Source organism: Anopheles aquasalis, chromosome 3 (genome assembly GCF_943734665.1).
Source record: "Anopheles aquasalis chromosome 3, idAnoAquaMG_Q_19, whole genome shotgun sequence".
NCBI classification, from domain to species: domain Eukaryota; kingdom Metazoa; phylum Arthropoda; class Insecta; order Diptera; family Culicidae; genus Anopheles; species Anopheles aquasalis.
Window position 1 is genome coordinate 187,442 of NC_064878.1, and position 20,965 is coordinate 208,406.

Consider the following 20,965-nt stretch of genomic DNA (forward strand, 5'->3'; position numbering starts at 1 on the left):
CGCGCCCCGGACGGACGGACGCGGTGATGTAACGGCCATTGTCAAACACACGGCGCGACGCACCACGTAACACCGTGGCCGTTACCAAGCGATACCCATCGGTCATCCGGAGGGAGGTTTTGGAAGTCGATTTTGAATGGATAATCTTGTTGGGAGGGTTGGTCTGATAAGTGCAGTGTCCCATGTGATCAACCTTAATCCATAATGTTAAACACCGCGCACGCCTGACGGAGAGGAACTGTTGGTGTTCGTGTATTCGAGCGATCTTGTAACTTGGACCTTACAATGTCTTGAGTACAGTCCACAGGATGGCTAGCGAGCTTATCAGGAGTGCAGTCGATGCATGGATGGCCATTCCGTCGTTCCTCAGCACACCGTTGATCCACTTCTCGTGGTACACCACATCTATGTACACACCGGGAATGTTCGGTTTGGCACAGCCGGCACCGAAGCTCACGATTCCGGCCATCCGTCCGCCAGCACACAGCAACGCCCCACCGGAGTCACCCTGGCACGCATCTCGGCCCGGTGCCGATGCACAAAGCATTCCGCGCGTCAGCAGCTGCTGGTAGACCACGTTGCAGCTTCCAAAATCATCGACCACAACATTGATGCGCTGCAGATTGGGGCTCATGGTTGCGGACTGTTCCGAGGTGACACCCCAGCCAGCCAAACTGCATCGGTCACCGGGCACGGGCGGCTTCTGCATCCGCTTGGTCGGATACAGACTGTCCGTCTTGCGGAACTCTGTCGCTAACCGCAGCAGCGCTAGGTCGTTCGCGAACGTGGCCGTATCGTATTGTGGGTGCAGGATCAGTGAACGGACGAGTCGCACTTGCCGGCTAGGGTTGCCCATCTGGGGCAGAATGTATAGATCGTCCGCCATCACTTGGAACTGCAAACGAGAACGGGGGAGTTTGAAAGTTCGTATCAAAGTTGCAGCTCGAGAAACTTACCTGTCCGGGTGGGCTGGCCACTCCCGCGGAATTGGCAACACAGTGAGCAGCCGTCAGGACTTGTGACATTGTGATCAGGGTGCCACCACAAACGTGTGCCGAATTGCGAACGAGTTGCAGGGACACCATGGCCGGGAACTCACCAATGGTGGCCAGTAAACCACCGACGATCCTCGGGAACCACAATACCTTCCCGGCGGGGTCATAATGTGGATGTTGGTAATGAGGAATTGGTTCCCAGTGCGCACTGTTGTTGGCGGTTCGTAATGGTGTCGCCTTTGTTGTTGTTGTGGCCAACGGTGGCAGACTGTTGGATGGCAGGGTCAACAGCACATCATCATTCACTGGTTGCGGTTCGGTTAGACGAGATCCAGGACGGGACGTAACATTGGTCACGTTGGTACCGTTGAAGACGCCCGGCTGTTGTCCACTTCCCCGCTCGACCAGCAACGCTGCGAAAAGTAATCCGTATCGATTAGCACGGGGTGCAGTTTTGGCTACATTGCGTCATAAGTTGCGAGGGTGATGGGGTGGACACGATGTTGGACAAAATACCTGCGGCCACCAACAGCAACACCGATACGGACGCAGTGGCACGTTGCGGCAACATCGTGTTTCCAAGTGTCCAAACCTAGAGGTCGTACTGAACTGACTGACGATGCTGATGGCATGCTTACGCCGGGGGGACACAGAGCAGTTGCCGGCTGGACGCTATCGCAAGCATGATAGTGGTGCTTGCGATAAGCTAATTCGCTGGTATTTAGATATCGGCGACGGAAGTATATCGGTTTTCGGATACGCCGCTTGGTCTCTACAGTCGCTTTGAAGCTTGAGGACCGTTTTGATGTTTCACGAAGAAGAATATTCGATATCAATTTCATGAAAATTTTAGGGTATATCAAAAACAATGTCTCTATTTAGAGTGGCCTCAACTATTGAGATTAAATTACTATGACCTTATGCTAAACTTAAACCCGCCTAACAAAGAACTACCATTTCAAATAGGCGTTTCTGCTGATTCCATACATGAATAATAAAACGATGTACCACGACCGATAAATCAAATAAACAATATCCTCCCAATCATCATCCTATGGAAACTATGGAGATTTCCAACCGATACGTGAGTAAACAGCTGCTCCGCTGCGGTCGCGGGTAAGTCCTTGCACAGCGAACGATAACACATCGATGATATTATCGAACTAGAGTAAACTCTTCATCATAACAAAGCAAAACACAAAAACCAAACCAAAGCAAAAAAAAACCTCCGCAAACAACGACCAAATCAATTTTCTCCCCATCTAGGGCCCGGTGTTGATTCAATCCTTTTTATGCTTCCATTTGCTGGTGCTAAAATTCATCATGCTCATCAAAATCATGCTCGCCCCTGCTCGACGCGAAGTAAGAGCGGGTTGCGTACGGGATTTTTAATTTAGCAACAAAAGGAATGAAGCAGAGGGGGCGGTACAGTGGGAGCCTAAAACAAAAGTCAACAATCAGAAAAGGGCCTTGCAGCCACCGAACGCGAAAACCAATAAACCGACCACCCTTCCTGCTTGTGTCCTGCTGAAGAAGCCGTTTCGAGATCTCTCCGAGTGGCAGCGTGTGTGTGTTTGTGTGGCTTTCGAGCCTAAACAAACGGTAAGCTGTGCCGGGAAAGCCATTTCCTCGGTCGACTGGACCGGCTATTTTTGGATACGACGCTGCTGCTGGTGGTGGTGAGCTATGTGGAAATGTTTGAACAATCCTTTTTTGGACCAAACGGTGCAATTTGAGGCCACCATCATCGTACGCCGTGTTTACATAACTTATGGATAATCCTATCACCACCCGGACTGGACAGCGGCTAGAATGGGTTGGAAAAGCGAAAGGGTGGAAAAGCGTCCGATGAAAACCCATCAGTCGGCGTCATCAATCTTTGGCGATTATTGGGCAAACGTTCAGCAGCAGGCTCTCACCTAGAAGTAAATGGCAGAATGGAGGAGAGGACCGGAAGGAGTGTAAGATGGGCATAAAATTGAAACGTAAAACCACCTCCTATGGCCTTGCGTCCATTTGTTTCGACGACCGAAAGGTGAGGTTGCACCCTTTCGGTTAGCAAAAGGGATCTCATCCTCCATCCTCCTGTCAGGATCCATTACTATTTCGGAGTGAAATCGGATCTCGGCGATGGTGCGGTCGCCTGGACAAACAGTACGGTCCATCCGGTTTGGCTTGCTGGCTCATGATTGATATGCATCGGAAATGGCGTTTCGGGCGCAAGGACGCGGACGGAGATTACAGCTGCGCTTCAAGATCTTGACCGTACGTCCGATCCGACATTACGTATGCTGTCAACGTCGTTAAGAAGGGAAGGCATCGACACCCTTTCAGCCACACAACCTCCAGGAAGAAAACTGCCACTGGAACGATGCACAATGATGCATCTGCAGGCTAGTGACCCTTACAGTGACCGCAGAACGGACAAGCACGAGATTTATTTAGGGGTTGGAACCAACCATCACCTTCCGACTGCTAAAGGTGCCTGCATCTTTAAAGCTGGAATGCTGCTGGAATGGTGGCCAACCCCTTTCTCAACTCCCTTCAGGGACAAATGAGGCTAGGGAAATAGAAAGTGAGTTCATGGCGGTTGAAGGGCTTTAATGGTAGCGTCTTTTGTTGTTGTGGTTGTGGATAAGATTAGTGATGAAAGGGATACAGACTTTCTTTCGCACTGCTTCTGTTAAACAACTGTTCAACGACTACGCGTCTTTACGTGCTTATCATGAATTGGAAACGTGATAGGGAAGCGAGGGAAATGCGTTTAGAAACAACTATTGTTTGATCATATCGCTCCACAACCACAATTCTTTGCACGTTGGATCAAGCTGGATGTGAACGCTTTCATCTGACATATCCCTTGGTCGCAGTAGGCAGGATCCTGGGGCCTGCTTGGATGTGCGAGCGTTCACAATAATGCTTAATTTCGCAATTTCCGGCAACTGCTAATGATAAGTTTAATTTCCTCATTGAGCATTCCGTTTTTGATTATTTATTAATGAGCGCGGAAAGTGCGCGCACACTGCTCACTAAGTCTGGCCAATCCCTCGAGGCATCGAGGCAGCGTACTGTGCAATTACGGTTCTCCACTGGACGGACCAAGATTTTTGGACGCACTTTTGTTCGCCATGCGGGTGGGTGATGGTCGGGCGAGAAAATGAAAGAAAATTAAAAGATCAGAGAAAGAGACAAAGAGGGAGAGATTGAGAGAGCTCCAAGTCCTTCTTCCTTAATATGTGTGGTCGAGAGGTTAGTTTTAACGAATTCTTAGTGCCACCAGCAAGCGTAGCCTTCGTTTTTCGTTTCCGCTTCAGACAAGTGAAAGAGGAGGACTTCTTGTTCCAGGGTGAGAACAGGATCCTCATTAAAAAAATTCACCAAAACTCACAGGAGGAGGTGGACGGGAATTGAATCAACCGATAAATGAGGTTTTGATGATGAAAAGGCGGCTAGGTGCCTTTGAACATGCTCTGACCACTCGCTCGCTCGGTCCGTGTGCGTGGTCAGCACACGGTCGGTGGCGTACGATGTTGCTACGAAATGTTTGTCTTTGATCCTGGATCAAGGATGCCAGGAAGTCGCTCTTTAACGCAAGACGAAACACTCAGCAGTGGCAAAGAATGTCTTGGTTTTCCTTCTTAATTACACGCCATTAGTGTGCAGCTATGAGTTGCCGGGTTGTGACTTTAAAGCACCGGAAATCTGTCCATGGCAGCCGGGCAGGAAGTAAGCTAAATGAATAAAATCGTGTTCAAGACCGAGCTGACTCAAAATCGGTGCCGACATCTCCCTAATTCAATTCGATCATCCATCAACACACTTTTGACACTTACTCAGCTGATTAAACATATTAGAGCGCTTGCATCCCTCCTTGCCCCTATTTTCCACTCGATTGTCCTTCATTTGTCGCTGTCGTTCTCGTTGAAGTCTGTCATGCAAATGTGCCATTGGAGGTGGGCCCAAAAGGGTGTGTGTCAGTAGTGACGCTGCCTATCACGCTTTCCAATTGAACTACTAATTTTAATTTACCTTCCAAAGCCACCCCTCTTATATCCCATCCCCGGGTCAGTTAGTCAAACGACTCACGGTCTCACAGACGAACCGGTTGTCGTCCTTTGTCCTTTTTGTTTCATCTCAGCCTCTGCTTGATTCCATTTTCAATTTCGAACGGTCGAGTTTCATTTCCGGTTTTATCGACAACGGTTTTCGGTTGCGCGATGTGATCCTTTTACGGGAATGGATGGAGTCCAAAATTCGGTGCACACCATTTTCGGCGCAGTAACGCCATCGTCGTCGTCGTCATCATCATTTCGTCTCATAAATGTTTAATTCGATTACAAAGTCTGACAGCTGTCACCATGATGCTGCGCTGCTCATCGAGAGCGCAACCGAGCGGTTGATAGACGCGCTAGAAGGCTGCCGACGCTGCTGGTCAGCGGTAGAGTTAATAGAGTAGAGAAGTAGAGAGCACAAGGACACGCGGTTGAGGAGGTCCACGTTTGGCATATCTTATAGCCGAGCCAACCGGTTGCTGGCCTGGCCTGGGCCTGCTTGTGCATTCTTGGAATGGCATCGCGAAGGTAAAACAAAGCAAATCCGCAAGAAACAAAGGCATTGCGAGGATCATCCCTCCTAGCAAATGCTGTCAGCGTTATTCATTTGGATAAGGAACAGTGCTGGTGGTACAGGAAACTCTGCGTGCCTGCGAGTGATGGTCGCCTAACGGATGGAATGGCGAACGAGGATGAGCAGCGAGTAAAGCAAAGAATTAGATCAAATAGGAATCATGTCAACAGTGATTTGCATAACTCAACAACAACATCAGCAGCATCAGCAGTAGCAGTAGCAGTTGGAGCGCTGCCTCGGTGATCCTCGAAGGGTCGAGCGGTCCAGCATTTGCAAAAGGGATCAAGAAATTAAACCACCGCGGTGGAAAAGGGAACCACGTGGTAAGCCTCGGGCAAGGATTGCACGACAGTTGTTGAATTTAAATGAGTCATCTGTCCTGGTCCCTTTTTCGAAGGGTGGCTATGTACTCTTCGCCTGCTACGATGACCACATTGCGCTGGCAGAAGCAGTCGCAGCAGCACCAGTAGACCCAAAGGGCAATAGCTACTACGATCGGCACAACAGGTAGGTAAGCTCTTTGTGCATTCTCGGTGTGCCTGGCCACTGGCCACTGGCAAAATGAACATTTCAACCTGCAGGGCCTCCAGAATTTGCAAAGCAAAATGGTGGCATTGGCTCAATATGTCAGGAATGCAAATTTTCCCCAAGCGCCCGGTTCTAATTCCGATGACCGATGAACGGTTACTGCTTTCCGGTTGAAAGGATGAATATTAGAAAAACGTTGAAACGCTGGCAGATGAAGACACAACATCAAATATGATTCGAAACTATGATTGATGATGTTTTCGAGGTTTTATGCTTGCCTGGGCCGCAGGCATTGTTGATTATAAGGTCAGCGGTAGTGGTGACGGTAACGAAAGGATAAAGTTTTGATATCCTGCCCTGAAAGCGGATATGAAATGTGATACAGTATTACTGGATGGCCGCTGAGTAACAGTGGTGGCTGGGGATTGAGGTAGAAATGTAAATGACGCGAAGGATTTTCCTCGTTGATTGGAATTCTGTTCTCACATTTCCATTTCATTCTTTCACGCTTCAAGATAGCAAATATTCTAAAAATATTCTAGGTGAAGAATATTTGTCTGTAACTACCACAAGAACTACCTCCATACTGATGAAGTGTATCGGGGATTGGACGATGGTCACCTCACTCTCGAACGCGGCCTAGCCCGCTGTTCAACCCCTTTTGACGTGGGACTGGACAGCGCATAAATGGTATTTACTCTGGCTTTCATCCTCCCTCAGCCCTATGGCAACCACCCCTTTTTGGCCATTCTACCAACCCTTGTTTGTTTTTCTTAGGACATTGGAAAGCCCGAGGGGTCACCAGTGCCGCTGCTACTCCAAAGGAAAATATCTTTTCCATTTGTCAAAAAATAAATAGATACAAAAATTGAAAGAAAATGGAAACGAATGACTCCAGCGAGTCGAGTTCCCGTGTCCAGTGAGCATGCAAGACGAAGGATCCCCCACTACCTGCGAACAAGAAGATTTAGGGTTTGCGTGAGATGAAGGTGAATCTCATGTTGGTCCGAAAACCAAAGAAAAAAAACACCGCAAGGGATGAAAGGGAAAAGATCACAACAGCAGCAGCATTGGCAAGTGTTGTTGCGAGAAGATGTTGAAGCATTGATCAATCCAAGGGAGTAGCGTGTAGCAGTACCGTCAACAGCCAACACGGCCGTGCTTCTTTTGCTAAAAAGGCGAACACGAAAGGGTCGTGTCCATAGTGGGGGCAACGAGGGCGACGACGGACTTGCGAGACGAGCGCTAATGCAAACTACAACCTGCGCTCAAACAAAGCAGGGTGGGTCTAACGAAACCGTTCCTGATAATCCTTTACAACGACGCAATACGGTTCGTGTTCGTGCTCGAGAGATGAAGGATGGAAGAGCGCGTTGAGAACTGGGGTTGAGCGATGGTGCTGCATAGGGCTGGGAGGAACATGGTAGGGAATAGCTTGCGGCTATCGATTTCCAACCAGTCTCGCCGTAGTGTGCCCGCAACGCCAAAAGAAAACCAACCCAGTGGTACCGTTGCAAGACGTTGCGAGACTTCGGCGATCGTAATAGATTAGAATGATTATAAATTCATAATATGCCTCAGAGCGACCGGCGCACTCCGGGGAGAGAGGTTGTTGTTGAGGTTTAGAAAAGGGGCTTGGAAAGCCCTCGTAGCCTTTTTTCGTTGCTTTTGTTAAATGAATTTCTTATGGACACCGGATTAGGCAAACAAGTGCGTTTCGTGATCCAACTTTTCGAAGCTCAAACTTTCTTCGTTCGACCAAATAGTGAACAGTGCAGCACGTGAGGGAGTGAGCGAAAACAATTGAAGATGATTTGCTCATTTTAACAACTTTATCTCAAGATAACTTTGTATCGATTTGCTGAAAAGCGGAACAAAGCAGCAGCATTCTAATTAGGTTATCAAGGGTGACGGGTTGCGAAGCTAATGTTGCGATAACATTGAACACGTCTGAACGCACACGCACATTTAACGGCGCTTTTGTTCAATCGTTTGTCTTGAACTATTGTTCCCGGGGTTAGGGTTTAAAGCGCCTCTCTTCCCTCGTGTGTTGTTTAACACAATTTCACTCGTTTAACGTTCACCACCATCCACCACCTTCTGTGCACGTACACGTTTCATGCGAGAAAAAGGGCATTAATGTACTACGCCGAAAAGCCCCCGTTCCGAGATCGGAATCGTCTGATACCGTGTGATGTCTTTTCGTCAATCATTAGCCCCCCCGACGCGCACATGCCATGCCTCGGGACTGCTGACGACGGTCTGCGCTATCGCTAATCATCCAATCGGTTCGCCAATCGGTTGAAAGTGGTAAACTTTAAATTGCTTTCCCTTTGCGTTGGTAAAGTCGCAGAAGACGCTACTTCTCGCCAGCGGCTGTTTGGTTGTGGTTGAACGGGTTGAACGGAAACCACGACAGACGGACGGACGGTTCCCTTCTGGACAGAAATTCGATTCCAGCTGCTGGTGCGGTGAGTTTGCCGGGCATGCAACATTGTCCTAATCAGGAAATCCTTTTTTTTACTCTGACTGACTCGCTCCCTCTTTCTCTTCGTATCTCTGTGGTCCGGATAAGCCTTTACCGCGTCATGTTTTATCAGATTGCCAAGAGGCGCGCACTCGGAGTCTCGCTTATCTGATTCCTCGAGCCCGCCCGCAGGAGTGGCCGGCGGAGGAGAAAAAGATCAAATTTCCATCCACCACAAATCGCTAGTTCTTGTGCGGTGGTGCGTGCGTTGGGGTGGAGGGTTTTCCGTCCGGATATGGCCAAATGGAGCGGGCTTTAGCATAATCGAGGCTTAGCATTCCTGCAAACGTAACGTGAAGTTGATTCCTTCGACGAAAACGGCGGTGCTGACCGGTGGTGCTGCAGATAATCAGGTCTTTGGATCCCTTGTTCTCGTCCTCGTGGCCAATCCATCCCTTTCGAGGTGGTTCATATGCTTTTGGGATTGAAAGGTGGGGTTCTAGTGAAACAAATTTGCTTTCACCATTCCAGCTGCTACAGTTGCTGGAGCTGAAGAAAGATATTCGTGGGTTTCCTCCAAACTAAAGTTTCGCGGGCTCCTCGTTCGTTTGGTGACGGATTCGCTTCGTCACTTGGCAAGGACACAACCGACGGCTTGGAACGCGCCCTCTCTCGTTGCTCGTCAAGACAAGGCGCTGGTCCTTTGGCCGGTCGGTGTTCTCTTGGCGTGGCAAAGTTTTAATTAAATATTTAACGCCTGCTTTCTGGTCTGCTGCTGGCGCAGAAGGCACGGTGACGTGGAAAGGTAATGGACCGGCCGAGGAACCGGCCGAGGAGTACACCGGACAGCCACCGGGACGAAGACAATTATCCTGACGGGTGACTTCAATTTCGTCCTAGCAGGCGGAACAAGAACAGAGCAACCACAGGGCGCGTGTACGACGCTCCGAGGCTGCCATCCAGGTAACAAACAGCCATGGATTGGTGGGGATGGCCCAAAAAAAATCCCCATTTGCCGAGCTGACACGCGGACGCTCCTCAAAAGAAAGCTCATTTTAAAGTTTTTCCAGGAAAGAGATTTTCTCGCGCGCACGGGATGCCCAAGGGTATGCCGCCCGTCGAGAGCGGAAAACTTTGAGCGAAGCCCCTCGGTCCGGGTGGTTCATTTTTCTTTCGTCTTCATTTCAGATTTTCCACCCGTTTTCCACTCGTTTTACGTTCACCAATACGCGTGCGACAGGAACGCAGAGCCTAATTAGGAAAATCATCCGCGGGAAAATGGTAATTTGCAGTTATTTCAGGTGTGGCGCTCCCCTTTAGGGTGTTGGAAAATTCTTTTGATTTCTTTCGTGGGCGCATCTTGAAGAAGAAGAAAGCGTTCGGGCCACTTTGTTTCCCGTTCGTTCCCGGCCGCGGAGTATTTTTCGCCGCAGGATATGAGCGACGGTGCGCATCGACATCAGCATCGGTGGTGTTCTTGATGGTGTTCGGAACCCTTCCGGTTATTTTGGGGGAATGGGAGCTTGTTTTCAGAAGAGTTTTGTTCTTGATGTGGAGCAATCATGAAGAGATCATGCATCATGAATTGCCAGCAGCACTCGATTTACGATAAAAGAGAACTCAACACACTCGTCAAACTACTTGCTGCTGTTCGTTAGTTAGCTGCGAGGTGAAAGTCAAATTAAAATCCTCATCCATCTTCCTGCTTCGTGTTACATCAGCAACAGCAGCAGCACCTAGTCCCTGGTGCCCATAATGAATGTTCCAATAAATCTCACTCCTTGGTCGCCCCATAAGACGAAAATTGGAAACTCCTCGTCTTCGGTACTGTAGACCCGACACGGACACGGACATTAGCACGATTCGTTTGATTTGTGTCTCAATCGACGCTCGCTTACAACGCCACACCAACCGATCATAAGTCTCGTCCGAAATAAGCCAACCAGTCCGAAAAACTATCAGCCAGAGACCTGCCCCTTTTTCGAAAGACATAGCCAGTGACACTGAGGATTAAATTTATGACAACCAAAATAGTGTCAATAATTCTTTTCAGTTCGGCGTCTCTCTTTTTTCGTTTGGGGTGGTTATTTGTGAGTCAGTTCCGCGTGGTCCCCCTTGGTTTGCCACGGTGTCCAGTTCAGGAGACGCGTTTGAACCTTTTTATTTCTTTTCCACTAAATTTTGTAAACCAAAACCCACCTCACCGGCGAGTGTGAAAGGATCTTTTCGATGTTCGATATGTGTTTGGTGCCCCCATTATCGTTTTCACTGTTCGTGCTTCATCGTCGAAAACGATTCGTAGAGACGAAGCGCCATAAAAACAAAAGAAGTGAAGAAAGAAAATGAAAAACCTAAAAAAAGCGGATCGATCGGGATCGGGAACGCACCAAACGATGCCATAACCATTCATCTTTGGCCGCATCTCCCCCCACAATTAAGTACATTCCCAATTTTTCACATACGAAAACGATAAATCCATCCATTATCGGTGATTTACGGACCGAACACTGGGGACCAACCGGGTTGGGCTAGCGTAGTGTCACCTTCGTACCATGGCTTCGAGGCCCCAAAAATTATCATAATCCAAGACGCGAGGCGAAGGTCAGCCAGGGGCCAACACTGGCCACGAGCCCTTCGAATCAGGAGGCGCGTGACACTGTTTTGTGTCTTTCCGGGCTCTCCATTGCTCACCAGCAAACCATTTGCAGAACAAAAGTGTCCATAATTGGTAGCGCATGGATGGAGCAAAATGCCATTTGTCGGAGGAGAGATAGAGAGAGAGAGAGGAGAAAGCAGGAACTAGCTGCGGCTGGAATGTCACTCCCGCATACCACGGGGGGGGGGGGGGGGGGGGGTAGTTGTGGTGGCGGAACTAATCATAATATATTATGTTGCTTGCTCTTCGAGGCGCTCCGAGGATTTTGTTTGCTTCTTTCCTCCTTCTTTGATCCCTCTCCCGGGATGCCGGTGGCAGGTGGAAAAGCGGAAGCTGGTTTCGAGTTTCTTTTCATTTTTCGATTGGACTCGGCAAGGGGATGTGATGATCGGAAAATCCATATTTTTCAGGCCCATTCCTGAGGAAAAAATCTCGAAAAACCTTGGCCGCCGAGGACACTCCCGAATCGGTCACCTTCGGTAGCTCGGAGATGACAATGCTTCTAGGGAAGCTAGGGCCGCTTCCGGCCGAATTGAATTAGTTCCATATGAAAGCGATTTCCGAAAATTTGACACAGACCACAGGAGATGCACGAGGAGGGGAGAGAGAGAGAGATTTATCGCGCGGGGATGGATGCTTGGCTTGGCTTTTGTTGCCGTTTCTGTTCCTATTTGGTTCTAGGTCTCCGCTCCCCCACGGACTAGAAGAATAAATCAGTAACGGTCTCAACGACGCTCCGTAGAAAAGCGAAGAGATATTCGTGGAATTCCACTTACTGGATAGCATACGGTCTCGTTTACGGGCAATCAGTCACAGACAGGAGGAGCATTGGACAGCATGAGAGAGCATGGGGCCGAGAGCACGATGATGCTCGCTTTCGCCTCGGCGAATGTAATGAATTCTTTCTTGGAATATTATTCGGAGTTTGATAACTAACACCGGAAGATACTGACGATACAAATGAATCATTTTTAATTTCCGAATTTTTGCTGTTTTCATAACTCTTCTCAATGCTTTTACCGGGCAAACCCAGTCCAGAATGTTCTTCCTGTTCGTCGGCGTCATCGCCATCCGAGAGATCCAATCAACACTGAACAAGGCTATTACAAAAGAGTCCTGGCATGGCCTGGCCTGGCTCAGCGAACGGGAATAGCTCACTTTATTACTGTGACTGTACCATGAATGCAGATCAGTTTGGTAGAAGCTTACCAGTTCCGGGGGATGCACGAATGTTCCGTCAGTCTTCGGTCCCGGTTCGGGTCGGAATGGACTGCTGCTGCTCGATGCAGCATCGATTAGTCGTTTTGCCGCATATTGCGCCATAGGGAGGCACAAAACGTCGAACATAAAACAACGCAAGGCAGGCAATCCATGAGCAGCTAGGAGCAAAAGGAGTCAAAAAATCCAATTACGAACTCCAGAACTCCAGGATCCAGGCAGCTCACCCTGTGTGTTTGCCACACACATACACACAGATTGTAACAAAGTACGTTCCGCCATGTTTATACGGTCGGAACCATAAAAGCGGCTTGCCATCAAAGGGACTGCGGGGACGAGTGCGCCAACTGATTTCAATCACGCCAGCCGACGGCCCGTAATCGCACTCATTAGAATGGTGACGAAACCTGGTCCAAGGGACACCATCAGGGAGCACCCTTGGGGCACTAGAGAGCGAGAGAAAGAGCGAGATCGAAACGCGCTCGCAATGGAAATGGCCAAATTATGCGCCCCGAGGTTTTTATGCGCTGCTCGTCCTCCTGTGCTCCTGCTCCATCGGGGGTCGTTTTTCCGGCTCGCTGACGATCCCCCTGGACACAAATGAACCATGGCTGTAATTGTCCACCACCACCACCACCACCTTCTCTTGTTCCGCCATACCAGGTTCGCTACGAAAAATTTTCAAATTAAGACAACGCCATGTCCAACTTTTTGCGACTAATGTCCTGAATCTGGTCATCGGGACCATCGGGTTGACCAGCACCAGGCCGCGTGCTGCATCCCTGAAGCGTTTGCCTGCCTGGCTGCCTGTCCAGGAATCGTTGAAGCGGCGTGTAGTTGCAGGAACCTCCTCCTGGAACGACGCAACAATTATCGTAAAAAATAATATCCTCGCCGAAACCACCCCTATGTGTTGTAGGCACATGGCACAAACACATACACGTCACTCACACGAATTTCGGGAATCCTTATTGGCGCTATTTGGTCGTGGAGCAAAAGGTGTGCAACGCGGAACACATCCATCCATCCATCCATTGCTCGCAGGGAGTGTTCTCTGAGGTCTGGCGAGGTCGGCGGGAGGTTAAATGTTGTGTAACGGAATGACTCATTAAGCCAAACTGCGACTCCAGGCCCAGGCACAGCTCGTGTATGACGAGTTGGCTACTGGCGCTAGGTGGTCCTAGCGGTGCCAGCGAGCCAGCAAATGACTGCTGACTGACACGCCTGGCCTGTCGGTAATAGTTTTGCTATTCAATTAGTTTTGGCAAGCGAGCGAGCGAGGTTGTGTAAAAAGTTGGAAAATTAAATGTAATGATCCGTGGGAAGAGGGTCTGCCTGGAAGCGAGGAGAGAGCATTATCAATTTATATTTTGCTGCGCCCAGCATCCTGTCGCATACTTTCACTGCGATTGGGAGGTGTGGGCAGACATCTACTACAATTTATATAATATTTTAAGTTCCAGAGAGTATAAGCCCCACAAGGGCACGCGCGTTGCAGTTACCTGTGTTCCAGCGTTCCAGTATCAACGTCTGGGCCTAACCTCAAAATAGTGATGGAAGCGAAACAGTTGGTTTAAATAGCGGACCGCAGGACCGTAACGGAACTCCCTCTTGGTAGTGGTGTCCGGGGAGTATTTGAACAAATCGCATCGTGCTGCTGTTGCTGCACTGGTTAGCCTCCGGGTGGCCACGAAAGTGCCATCGAGTGACAGAGCAATCGGTGCCACGTTTGCTTCCCCGTGTGATCACGCCCGCTTTGACTGATTCATCATGCTCACAACAGCAGACAAGCATCCAGTAGATCACCGGCGGGCATTTTGACGATTTCACCCCTTTTGCTCAGGCCAAATCGTTCAAAGTCACGTTACACCCGAGCGACCGCTTGGATGGGTTGGGTTAGTTTTCCACAAGCCGGGAAAACACACAAATTCGTCCGAAATTGCCTTCAGCAGAAGGCGTACCAACGCCACGGTTGAGGTTTCGTGATGAAGGGCTTGGCTTTTTTCTTGAAAAAGAACCTGGAGGTTCCGGTGATGAAGGGATGCCAACGGCCCTGCATTTGCTGCTGTCACCACTCGGTGTGCACATTTGGTGACATTTAGATTGCTTCGGGTGTTTTTTTTACTTTTACTCTTCAATGCCAACGGTAGGGGAGATAAGGAATGGCTTCATTTCACGCACCGAGCGCCATATGGTGGCACTGATTGTAAGATAATTGCAAAGGACCTCTCGAGGGAGTAGTTAGCGGTGCGTGTGAGGTTTGTATGCTTTTGGTTGGAAAAATTATGCGGCAAATCGCAGTGGAGTTCGCTTTCATAGTATGAGTATTTTTACACTAGAACATTGTACCCATTTTGTGTTAAGAAGTAAGGTTTTCATTGTCATTTTAATAAATTTATATAAACAGAACTGGATGATACCCTAAGCTTAACTTACCTGCTTCAAGAAAAATCGAAGTAACCGTTGAATTGGATGAACAGCGCCTTAATCCAACTTTACTTCTTGATGATCTAGTTGGCATTGATTCTTGTGTCATCCGGTTTCACGAAGCAAGTACCTGAACAAGATTCAAAAAGTACTTTTGATGCCGAAATCCTTTCATGTTTCGTAGAAGCAATAGATAATTTTCATAACGTCGTTACCTAAGCTCTTGCTAAATGGAAAATTTAGACCCAACTGAAAGAAGATTCTTTTGCGTTTTCCTCTTGAACATCTTGTAGCAAGAAGTTGTGAAGAGACATTTTAATTTAAGATGGCTCGAGCTCGTCCTACTCATCATTCCATTATGAACATATTTTCCACTCTGGAGAGGCATTTAAAGACGAAAAGAGAAGAACTAACTTGTGTCTCTTTGACAGCTTTAACGACTCCTGCAAACGGCGGCCAAGACCAGACCAGACCAGACTCTTCTGCTTTCCCATTAGCATCCCCTTACACTCCAAAAGCGACCCATTACATCATCCGTCAACTGGCAACCCCGAGGGGAGGGGGTGGGGGTGGAAAATCCGGGAAAACTTTCGTCTACCCATCCTCCTTCTACGCAAAACTTCCAGCGCCTGAACTGGGAATGCGTGCAGTTTAATAGAAAGTTCTGGCTCGCCGTGATAAATATTCATATCAACGTCTTCGTCTTGGAGGCGAAAGTTGCTCCATGTAGCGGGTATCGTCCAGTCCTCTCCAGGATGGACATCAAGTTCAGGCCAGCAAGTGCCGCTCGAGCCTTGGCCACGGCTTTCCTCGAAGAAGAAGGCGAAGGCGGCCTTGGAGAGAGAGAGAGCCAAGCGTCATGGAGAGCGATTTCGGGTTCAGGTTTCCTCAAGAAAGATTCCGGGGACACGGGAAATCACATGGTGCTGGTATTGTTATTCAATTAGACTGGAAATTATGTCGTTTCATTCACGTTTCCACGCCGTTGTGCTTGCAGGCAGTGAACCTTGGTGGTTCTGTGGCTTTTCGACGACGGCGGTGGTGGACGACGTGACTTTCCTTTCACCGTGGCAAAACTCATCATCTGCAGTCAATCAGGAAGTCCATTGATATTCAGCACAAAGCACCGGATGTGACAACCTTGACGGGGAGTGGGGTGACGGGCTCGTTCTTCCCGAAAACGGGATGTGACAATCACATTCACCGGAAGTTCAGCCAGGGAGAGAGAGAGAGAGAGAGAGAGAGAGAGAGAGAGAGAGGGGGGAGGCATCGTGAGCATCGTGTGTATAACTTACAATGCTCAAGTTCGCAGAAAAACGGGGATCCCTCGGGGAGCGGGCTCCTCTCTGTGGAACAGGATTGATGGATTATGAGATGGTCGTACCCCGGTCCTTGAAGGAGCTCGGTTTGTCATTGGCAGCGCCAATCCAGTTCTTAAGGATTATTACAGAGACGGTTGAGAGCGGATTATGGTTTGATAGCAAATCCTTTCGCAGTAGCTGTAGTGAGCGATGTAATGCCTGTTAAAGTTGATCGTTTAGCGTAATGAGTGGAGTTATTGTTGGCGCCTCAGTAAATGGCGTTCGCAGAAGGCACTAATGCGCACACAAGCCAAGAAGACACATCAACCACACTCGCGCTTGAACTAAAAATATATGGAAACGTTTCGAGGAATTACACCAAAAGCCATTTAATAGAAGCTTCGTTGTGGAAGTTAGAAGTCACTTCACCAAAGGAAGTCACTACCATACTTGATGTAACGTTGCCTTAGATGCGGTCCTTTGCTCTCGTATTGTGGCGTTCTGTAGCGAAACGTTGTGGAGCATTTACGTTAAGCTTAGATTGAAAATGCTTTCCAAGAACGTTCAATGGTTCTCAGCTTCGTTAGATTTATGTCTCGCGTCACAAAGCAGCGTTTGTGACGGTGTAATGCATCACACGGCAGGGCGTTTCTATTCGTGTTTCTATTGTGTTTCCACTTGGCGCCATTGTGCTGGAATGCTGTTGGGGGGCCGGCACCCTAGGAGTGAGTTTTATTGTATTCCTCCTCCATCAGCAGCAGCAGCACCAGCACCAGCATTCAGCATGTGCCTGCATGACTCTGGCTCCAGTTTTCCCGGGATAAATAGCCAATGCATCAATAGGAAGCTGGAGTACCGGAAATGGAACGATATAAAGCCTAGGAATTAATAAACACCTGAACGTTTTCGTGATTCGCAGATTGGTTGTAACAAATGGCGGAGCCGATTGGGAAGAGGAGTCGCTTATTGGCCAGCCTGGCCGTTGATTGATGTGTCTGACTGACTCGTAATCGAACCGATTTTTATCGATGAATCATGCGGAATGGTATTTTGATGAAACTCCATCCAACCCGCGAGCCAGTTGCACTTTCGAGTGGATCGCACCTCCTTCTCTTCCCTCACGTTAGCTTACTGTCCGGAAAGGCGTATAAAATCCAATTATGACCCAATTTCAACCTCATCAGCATGTAAATTGACCGGTCCCCGGTCCGACTCTTACGTTACCTCCTCGTCCATCGGTGGTACCCGGCAAAAGTGGTAATTAAATTTTCAAAACCACTTCAAAACTCGATCCTAGAATTAAATCCTGGACATGGGCCTGAACTGCGGACCCACGGACAGCCTCTTTCGCCCCCACAGGAACCCGTTTTCCTGCAATTGCGAACTCATTCGCTGTGTTGTATGTGCGTCCTCGAGGTTGAATCTCGCATCCCGCATTTCCGCAGTGATTGAGCTGGAAGTGGGAGAAGGGGGGTTGGAGTTTGTGCAGGAAAAGTCCCTTTTTTTGTTGCCGACGATCCGGAAATGGGCTGGCATGGTTGAGGTCGAGGGGTTTGATCGCTAGTGCGTGCGTGCGTGTGGGACACGACGAGCGCATTGCCGTTCATTAAAAGTCCTTTCTGGGTTCCCCAGAGGTAGGAGCGGGAGTTTCCGTGATTTCCGTGACACTTTGCTGGTTTCCGAATGGATTTCATCCAAATTACTTTCTGGGTTGACCGGTCGGCCGATGGATGGACCATCCTTTTTTCTCCTGCTTCTTGCAGAGATCGCGTTGGAGGATTTCTCTTGCTCGAAGATTCCTTTTCATTTCCGGCTACCAAGAGCCGGCATAGCTCCAGGAACAGGAAGAGATAGAGGCAAAGTAGGAACGGGATTTATTTTATTTTTGAAACTGCGCTCCAGTGAAGCCACAGTGTTGGGGACACATTTTGGGTTCTGGAAGATTTTTGAGCGAGGCCCAATTCGTGTGTGCGATGTTCTCCCTGTCCCTGTGGATGGCTTTATACTCGGAACGATGAGACGAGATTTCCAAGAGAGAAGCGCGGACCGCTTCCGTTCACAGCGCGTGGTGTTTTATTTTCAACTCCTCGGACCAGAGAGTGCTCCTAGTTGACGTTTCTTTTGGACACAGACCATCGTCAGGGCCATTGGTCCAATCTTTTCCTTTTTTCCCGAAGACGGGATGGTCCTTTGTGTTCCCCGGACGCCAATGATTGACAATGAATAAAATACGCCAACCATACGAGGACCATTGCTAGTTTCTGCTGCTTTTCTGTCCTCTAAAAGCCATTTAAGAACGATTGAAAAGGACATCCCGGTGGACAACGGGATCGAGTGGACACACTCGTCACTTGTCGCTGATGCTGCTGCTGCTTTGTCCACTGTCGGCACTGGCGATTGGTTTAATTTCCGCTTCTGTTCTGTCGCTTCGTCCTTTCGGTCCAACTGTGGGTGCACTTTGCAAACGATTGAGATCAGATCAGCATTCCGGGGTCTCCGGTCACCTCGCTAGAAATGTCACCCAACCGGCTACTGTACCCAGCATCTCCCTGTGGATTCCAATTTCATGTCTCGTCTCGTCTCGAGCTCGGGAACTCTTTACAAGAAAAAAGGGGTTGGAGCACGCTGTTACGCTTCCGGCATAGCATGGCCTCGCACTACACTGATTAAATAAATGACATCTAAATTATTTGTGAACCCGGAGAAACCGAGAGGCGCTCCGAATTCTTCTTTTTTTTTGCTGGAAAAGTGTGCTTGCAAAGTGTCATTTTCCTTCCAAACGTCGTCTTCGTCCTTCTTCAGCCAGGGATGATTGAGGTTGATTTCTTTATAAAGGCCTCCGGGAGCGGTGGTAATGGAATGGTCTTGCCTAGGACGTTTGTCAGGAAATGAATGCCACTTTTTGGGAGACCATTGCGGCCGGTGCTGTGTGTGTGACTCGGTGGGTTTTCCACGTTTGTGCTGAAGGTCCTGGTCACGGTACTTACGGTGGCCGAGTTCTTTTGTTGCTATAAATGGAATCACATTTGCTTGCACGCACGCACGCAAAGAAAAGAAAGGAAAATGGGAGCAAAAAGGGTACGAAAGTGTCAAGCGAAAAACGGAGTGGACAGCGATCGCCACGGCAGTCAGTGTGGCCAGAAGCTCGTCAGTCTACTTTGAGCGAAAAAAGTAGAAAAGGAAAAGGATGGTTGGCCCACTTGAAGAGGGTTGCGTTGTGCACTGTGTGGCCACCCTTATTACTAATAATAGCAAGCGGCCCCCTACATTTTCCACCCCCTTAATGGTGGTTTATGATAATGCGTAATGCTTGTACTCGAGTGGAATTTTATTCTTAAATCTTGTGCGTGTCCCTGTGTTCTACGTGGGGACAGGAAAGGACCATAAAAATCGAATTGTATTTCGATGTAAAATCGAGAGTGTATTTTACTCTCATCAACGCAGCAAGGACGTGCGTGCCTGTGTACGTGAGTGTCCTGTGGTCAGTTCCGACGTTAGTTGATTGACATTGGTTTAGATTTTGATTAGGTAGAACGAGGGAACGGCACTTGGTTGTTGGTTTGATTAGAATGAATCCAATTGCCTTTATTGCCTCGAGGACAGCACGGGGATCGCTGAGTGAATGGCCACTGCCACCATCTAAAATTCACGATAAGCTCTTGACTATATAACTTGAGTACGTGTCTGGCTGACGGGGGTGCGATTGTTAACAGAATTATGTTAAACATTAAATGGTCTCTGCCAACTGGCAAAAAGCGGTCCCCGTTCCCGGCCTCTCGGACCTAAAGAGTATTCAAATTCGATTAGGACAGCAACCGAAACGAAAACAACCCCATAATCAATAGATCACCTTCGAGAGCTTATTTTGGAAGCTCTCGGAAGTTTGTGGTGCCCGGTATTAGCATCAGAATGAGAAGCAGTTGTTAAGTGGCAGACGGAGGGGGCAGCTCTACTCTCCAAATGCCCTCACACCCTCCTTTTTGGGGTGTCTCGAGCGGAATCGGAGATGGTCTGTCGCTGTGTCTGTCAGATAAGTTCTGTCAATCGGCGTGGTCGTCAATGTCGAGAGAAGGTTGTGCTCACCGTGGAACACGTGTCACTTGGAAAAGGGTATGCGAGACACACACACACGGGCGACACTCGACGTTGCGCTGATGAAACCTGACACAACCTTTTAAGGGTTTTGGCACCTCCTACGCACAGGGCCAGGGTTGGCGGGATAGGGCCTTCAACAGTGGCCGCTGCCACGGAGCGCCGATGTTGATGGAAACTTCCATAGGTCCATGTCAATTTGCATAAAATTATCGGTTCCCGATCAATCGGCCACGCGGTAACATCAATCTAATCTGGACGCATCCCTCCACACCTACGCTAGGATTAATGCGCTTTGGGCAACAAATTGTTAGCTCACCCTGGGGTCACCCTAGACCATTTGCTTCCTCCCGTGTGCAGTGTCCGTGCATCATGGCGCCAGCGTCATGCGTCAACTTTCAACTTCCAGCCTCGCGAACCTTTCGGTAACAATGTGACCTATTCAACCTCTCCACTGGTGTGATTCATTTGCATTCGCTTCGAGCGCCTCGGTGCGGCCACGGTTTGCAAAAGACACAAACAAACACGCGGAGAACTTCGGCTACGGCGCATAACGACAGACCTGTTGACGATGGTGTCCGTTTGTACTACCTTTGGATGGGATCATCGAAAGGGATTGGTCAAGTGTTTTGTTTGTCGCGTCCCTTTCCGCGGC

At 48.9% G+C, this 20,965-nt stretch overlaps 1 protein-coding gene across 1 annotated transcript; it reads right to left on the reverse strand.

Moving 5' to 3' along the window:
• Window positions 1–236: 236 nt before the first annotated feature.
• Window positions 237–1,566, reverse strand: LOC126575741 (trypsin alpha-like). The gene is made up of 3 exons (XM_050236594.1): window positions 1,512–1,566; window positions 957–1,408; window positions 237–895 (listed from the first exon to the last, which is right to left on the reverse strand). Exons 1-3 carry the CDS (start codon window positions 1,564–1,566, stop codon window positions 281–283), a joined length of 1,122 nt encoding a protein of 373 aa, XP_050092551.1. The 3' UTR covers window positions 237–280.
• Between the last annotated feature and the right edge of the window lie 19,399 nt (window positions 1,567–20,965).

What these genes read in the sequence shown, in the direction of transcription:
- LOC126575741 (XM_050236594.1), bottom strand. Translation starts at nt 1,566, where the DNA reads ATGTTGCCGCAACGTGCCACTGCGTCCGTATCGGTGTTGCTGTTGGTG. An exon ending in GTTGCTGTTGGTGGCCGCAG is followed by an intron (nt 1,409 to 1,511) that starts GTATTTTGTCCA and finishes TACTTTTCGCAG; the next exon opens with CGTTGCTGGTCGAGCGGGGA. An exon ending in TGGCCAGCCCACCCGGACAG is followed by an intron (nt 896 to 956) that starts GTAAGTTTCTCG and finishes TCTCGTTTGCAG; the next exon opens with TTCCAAGTGATGGCGGACGA.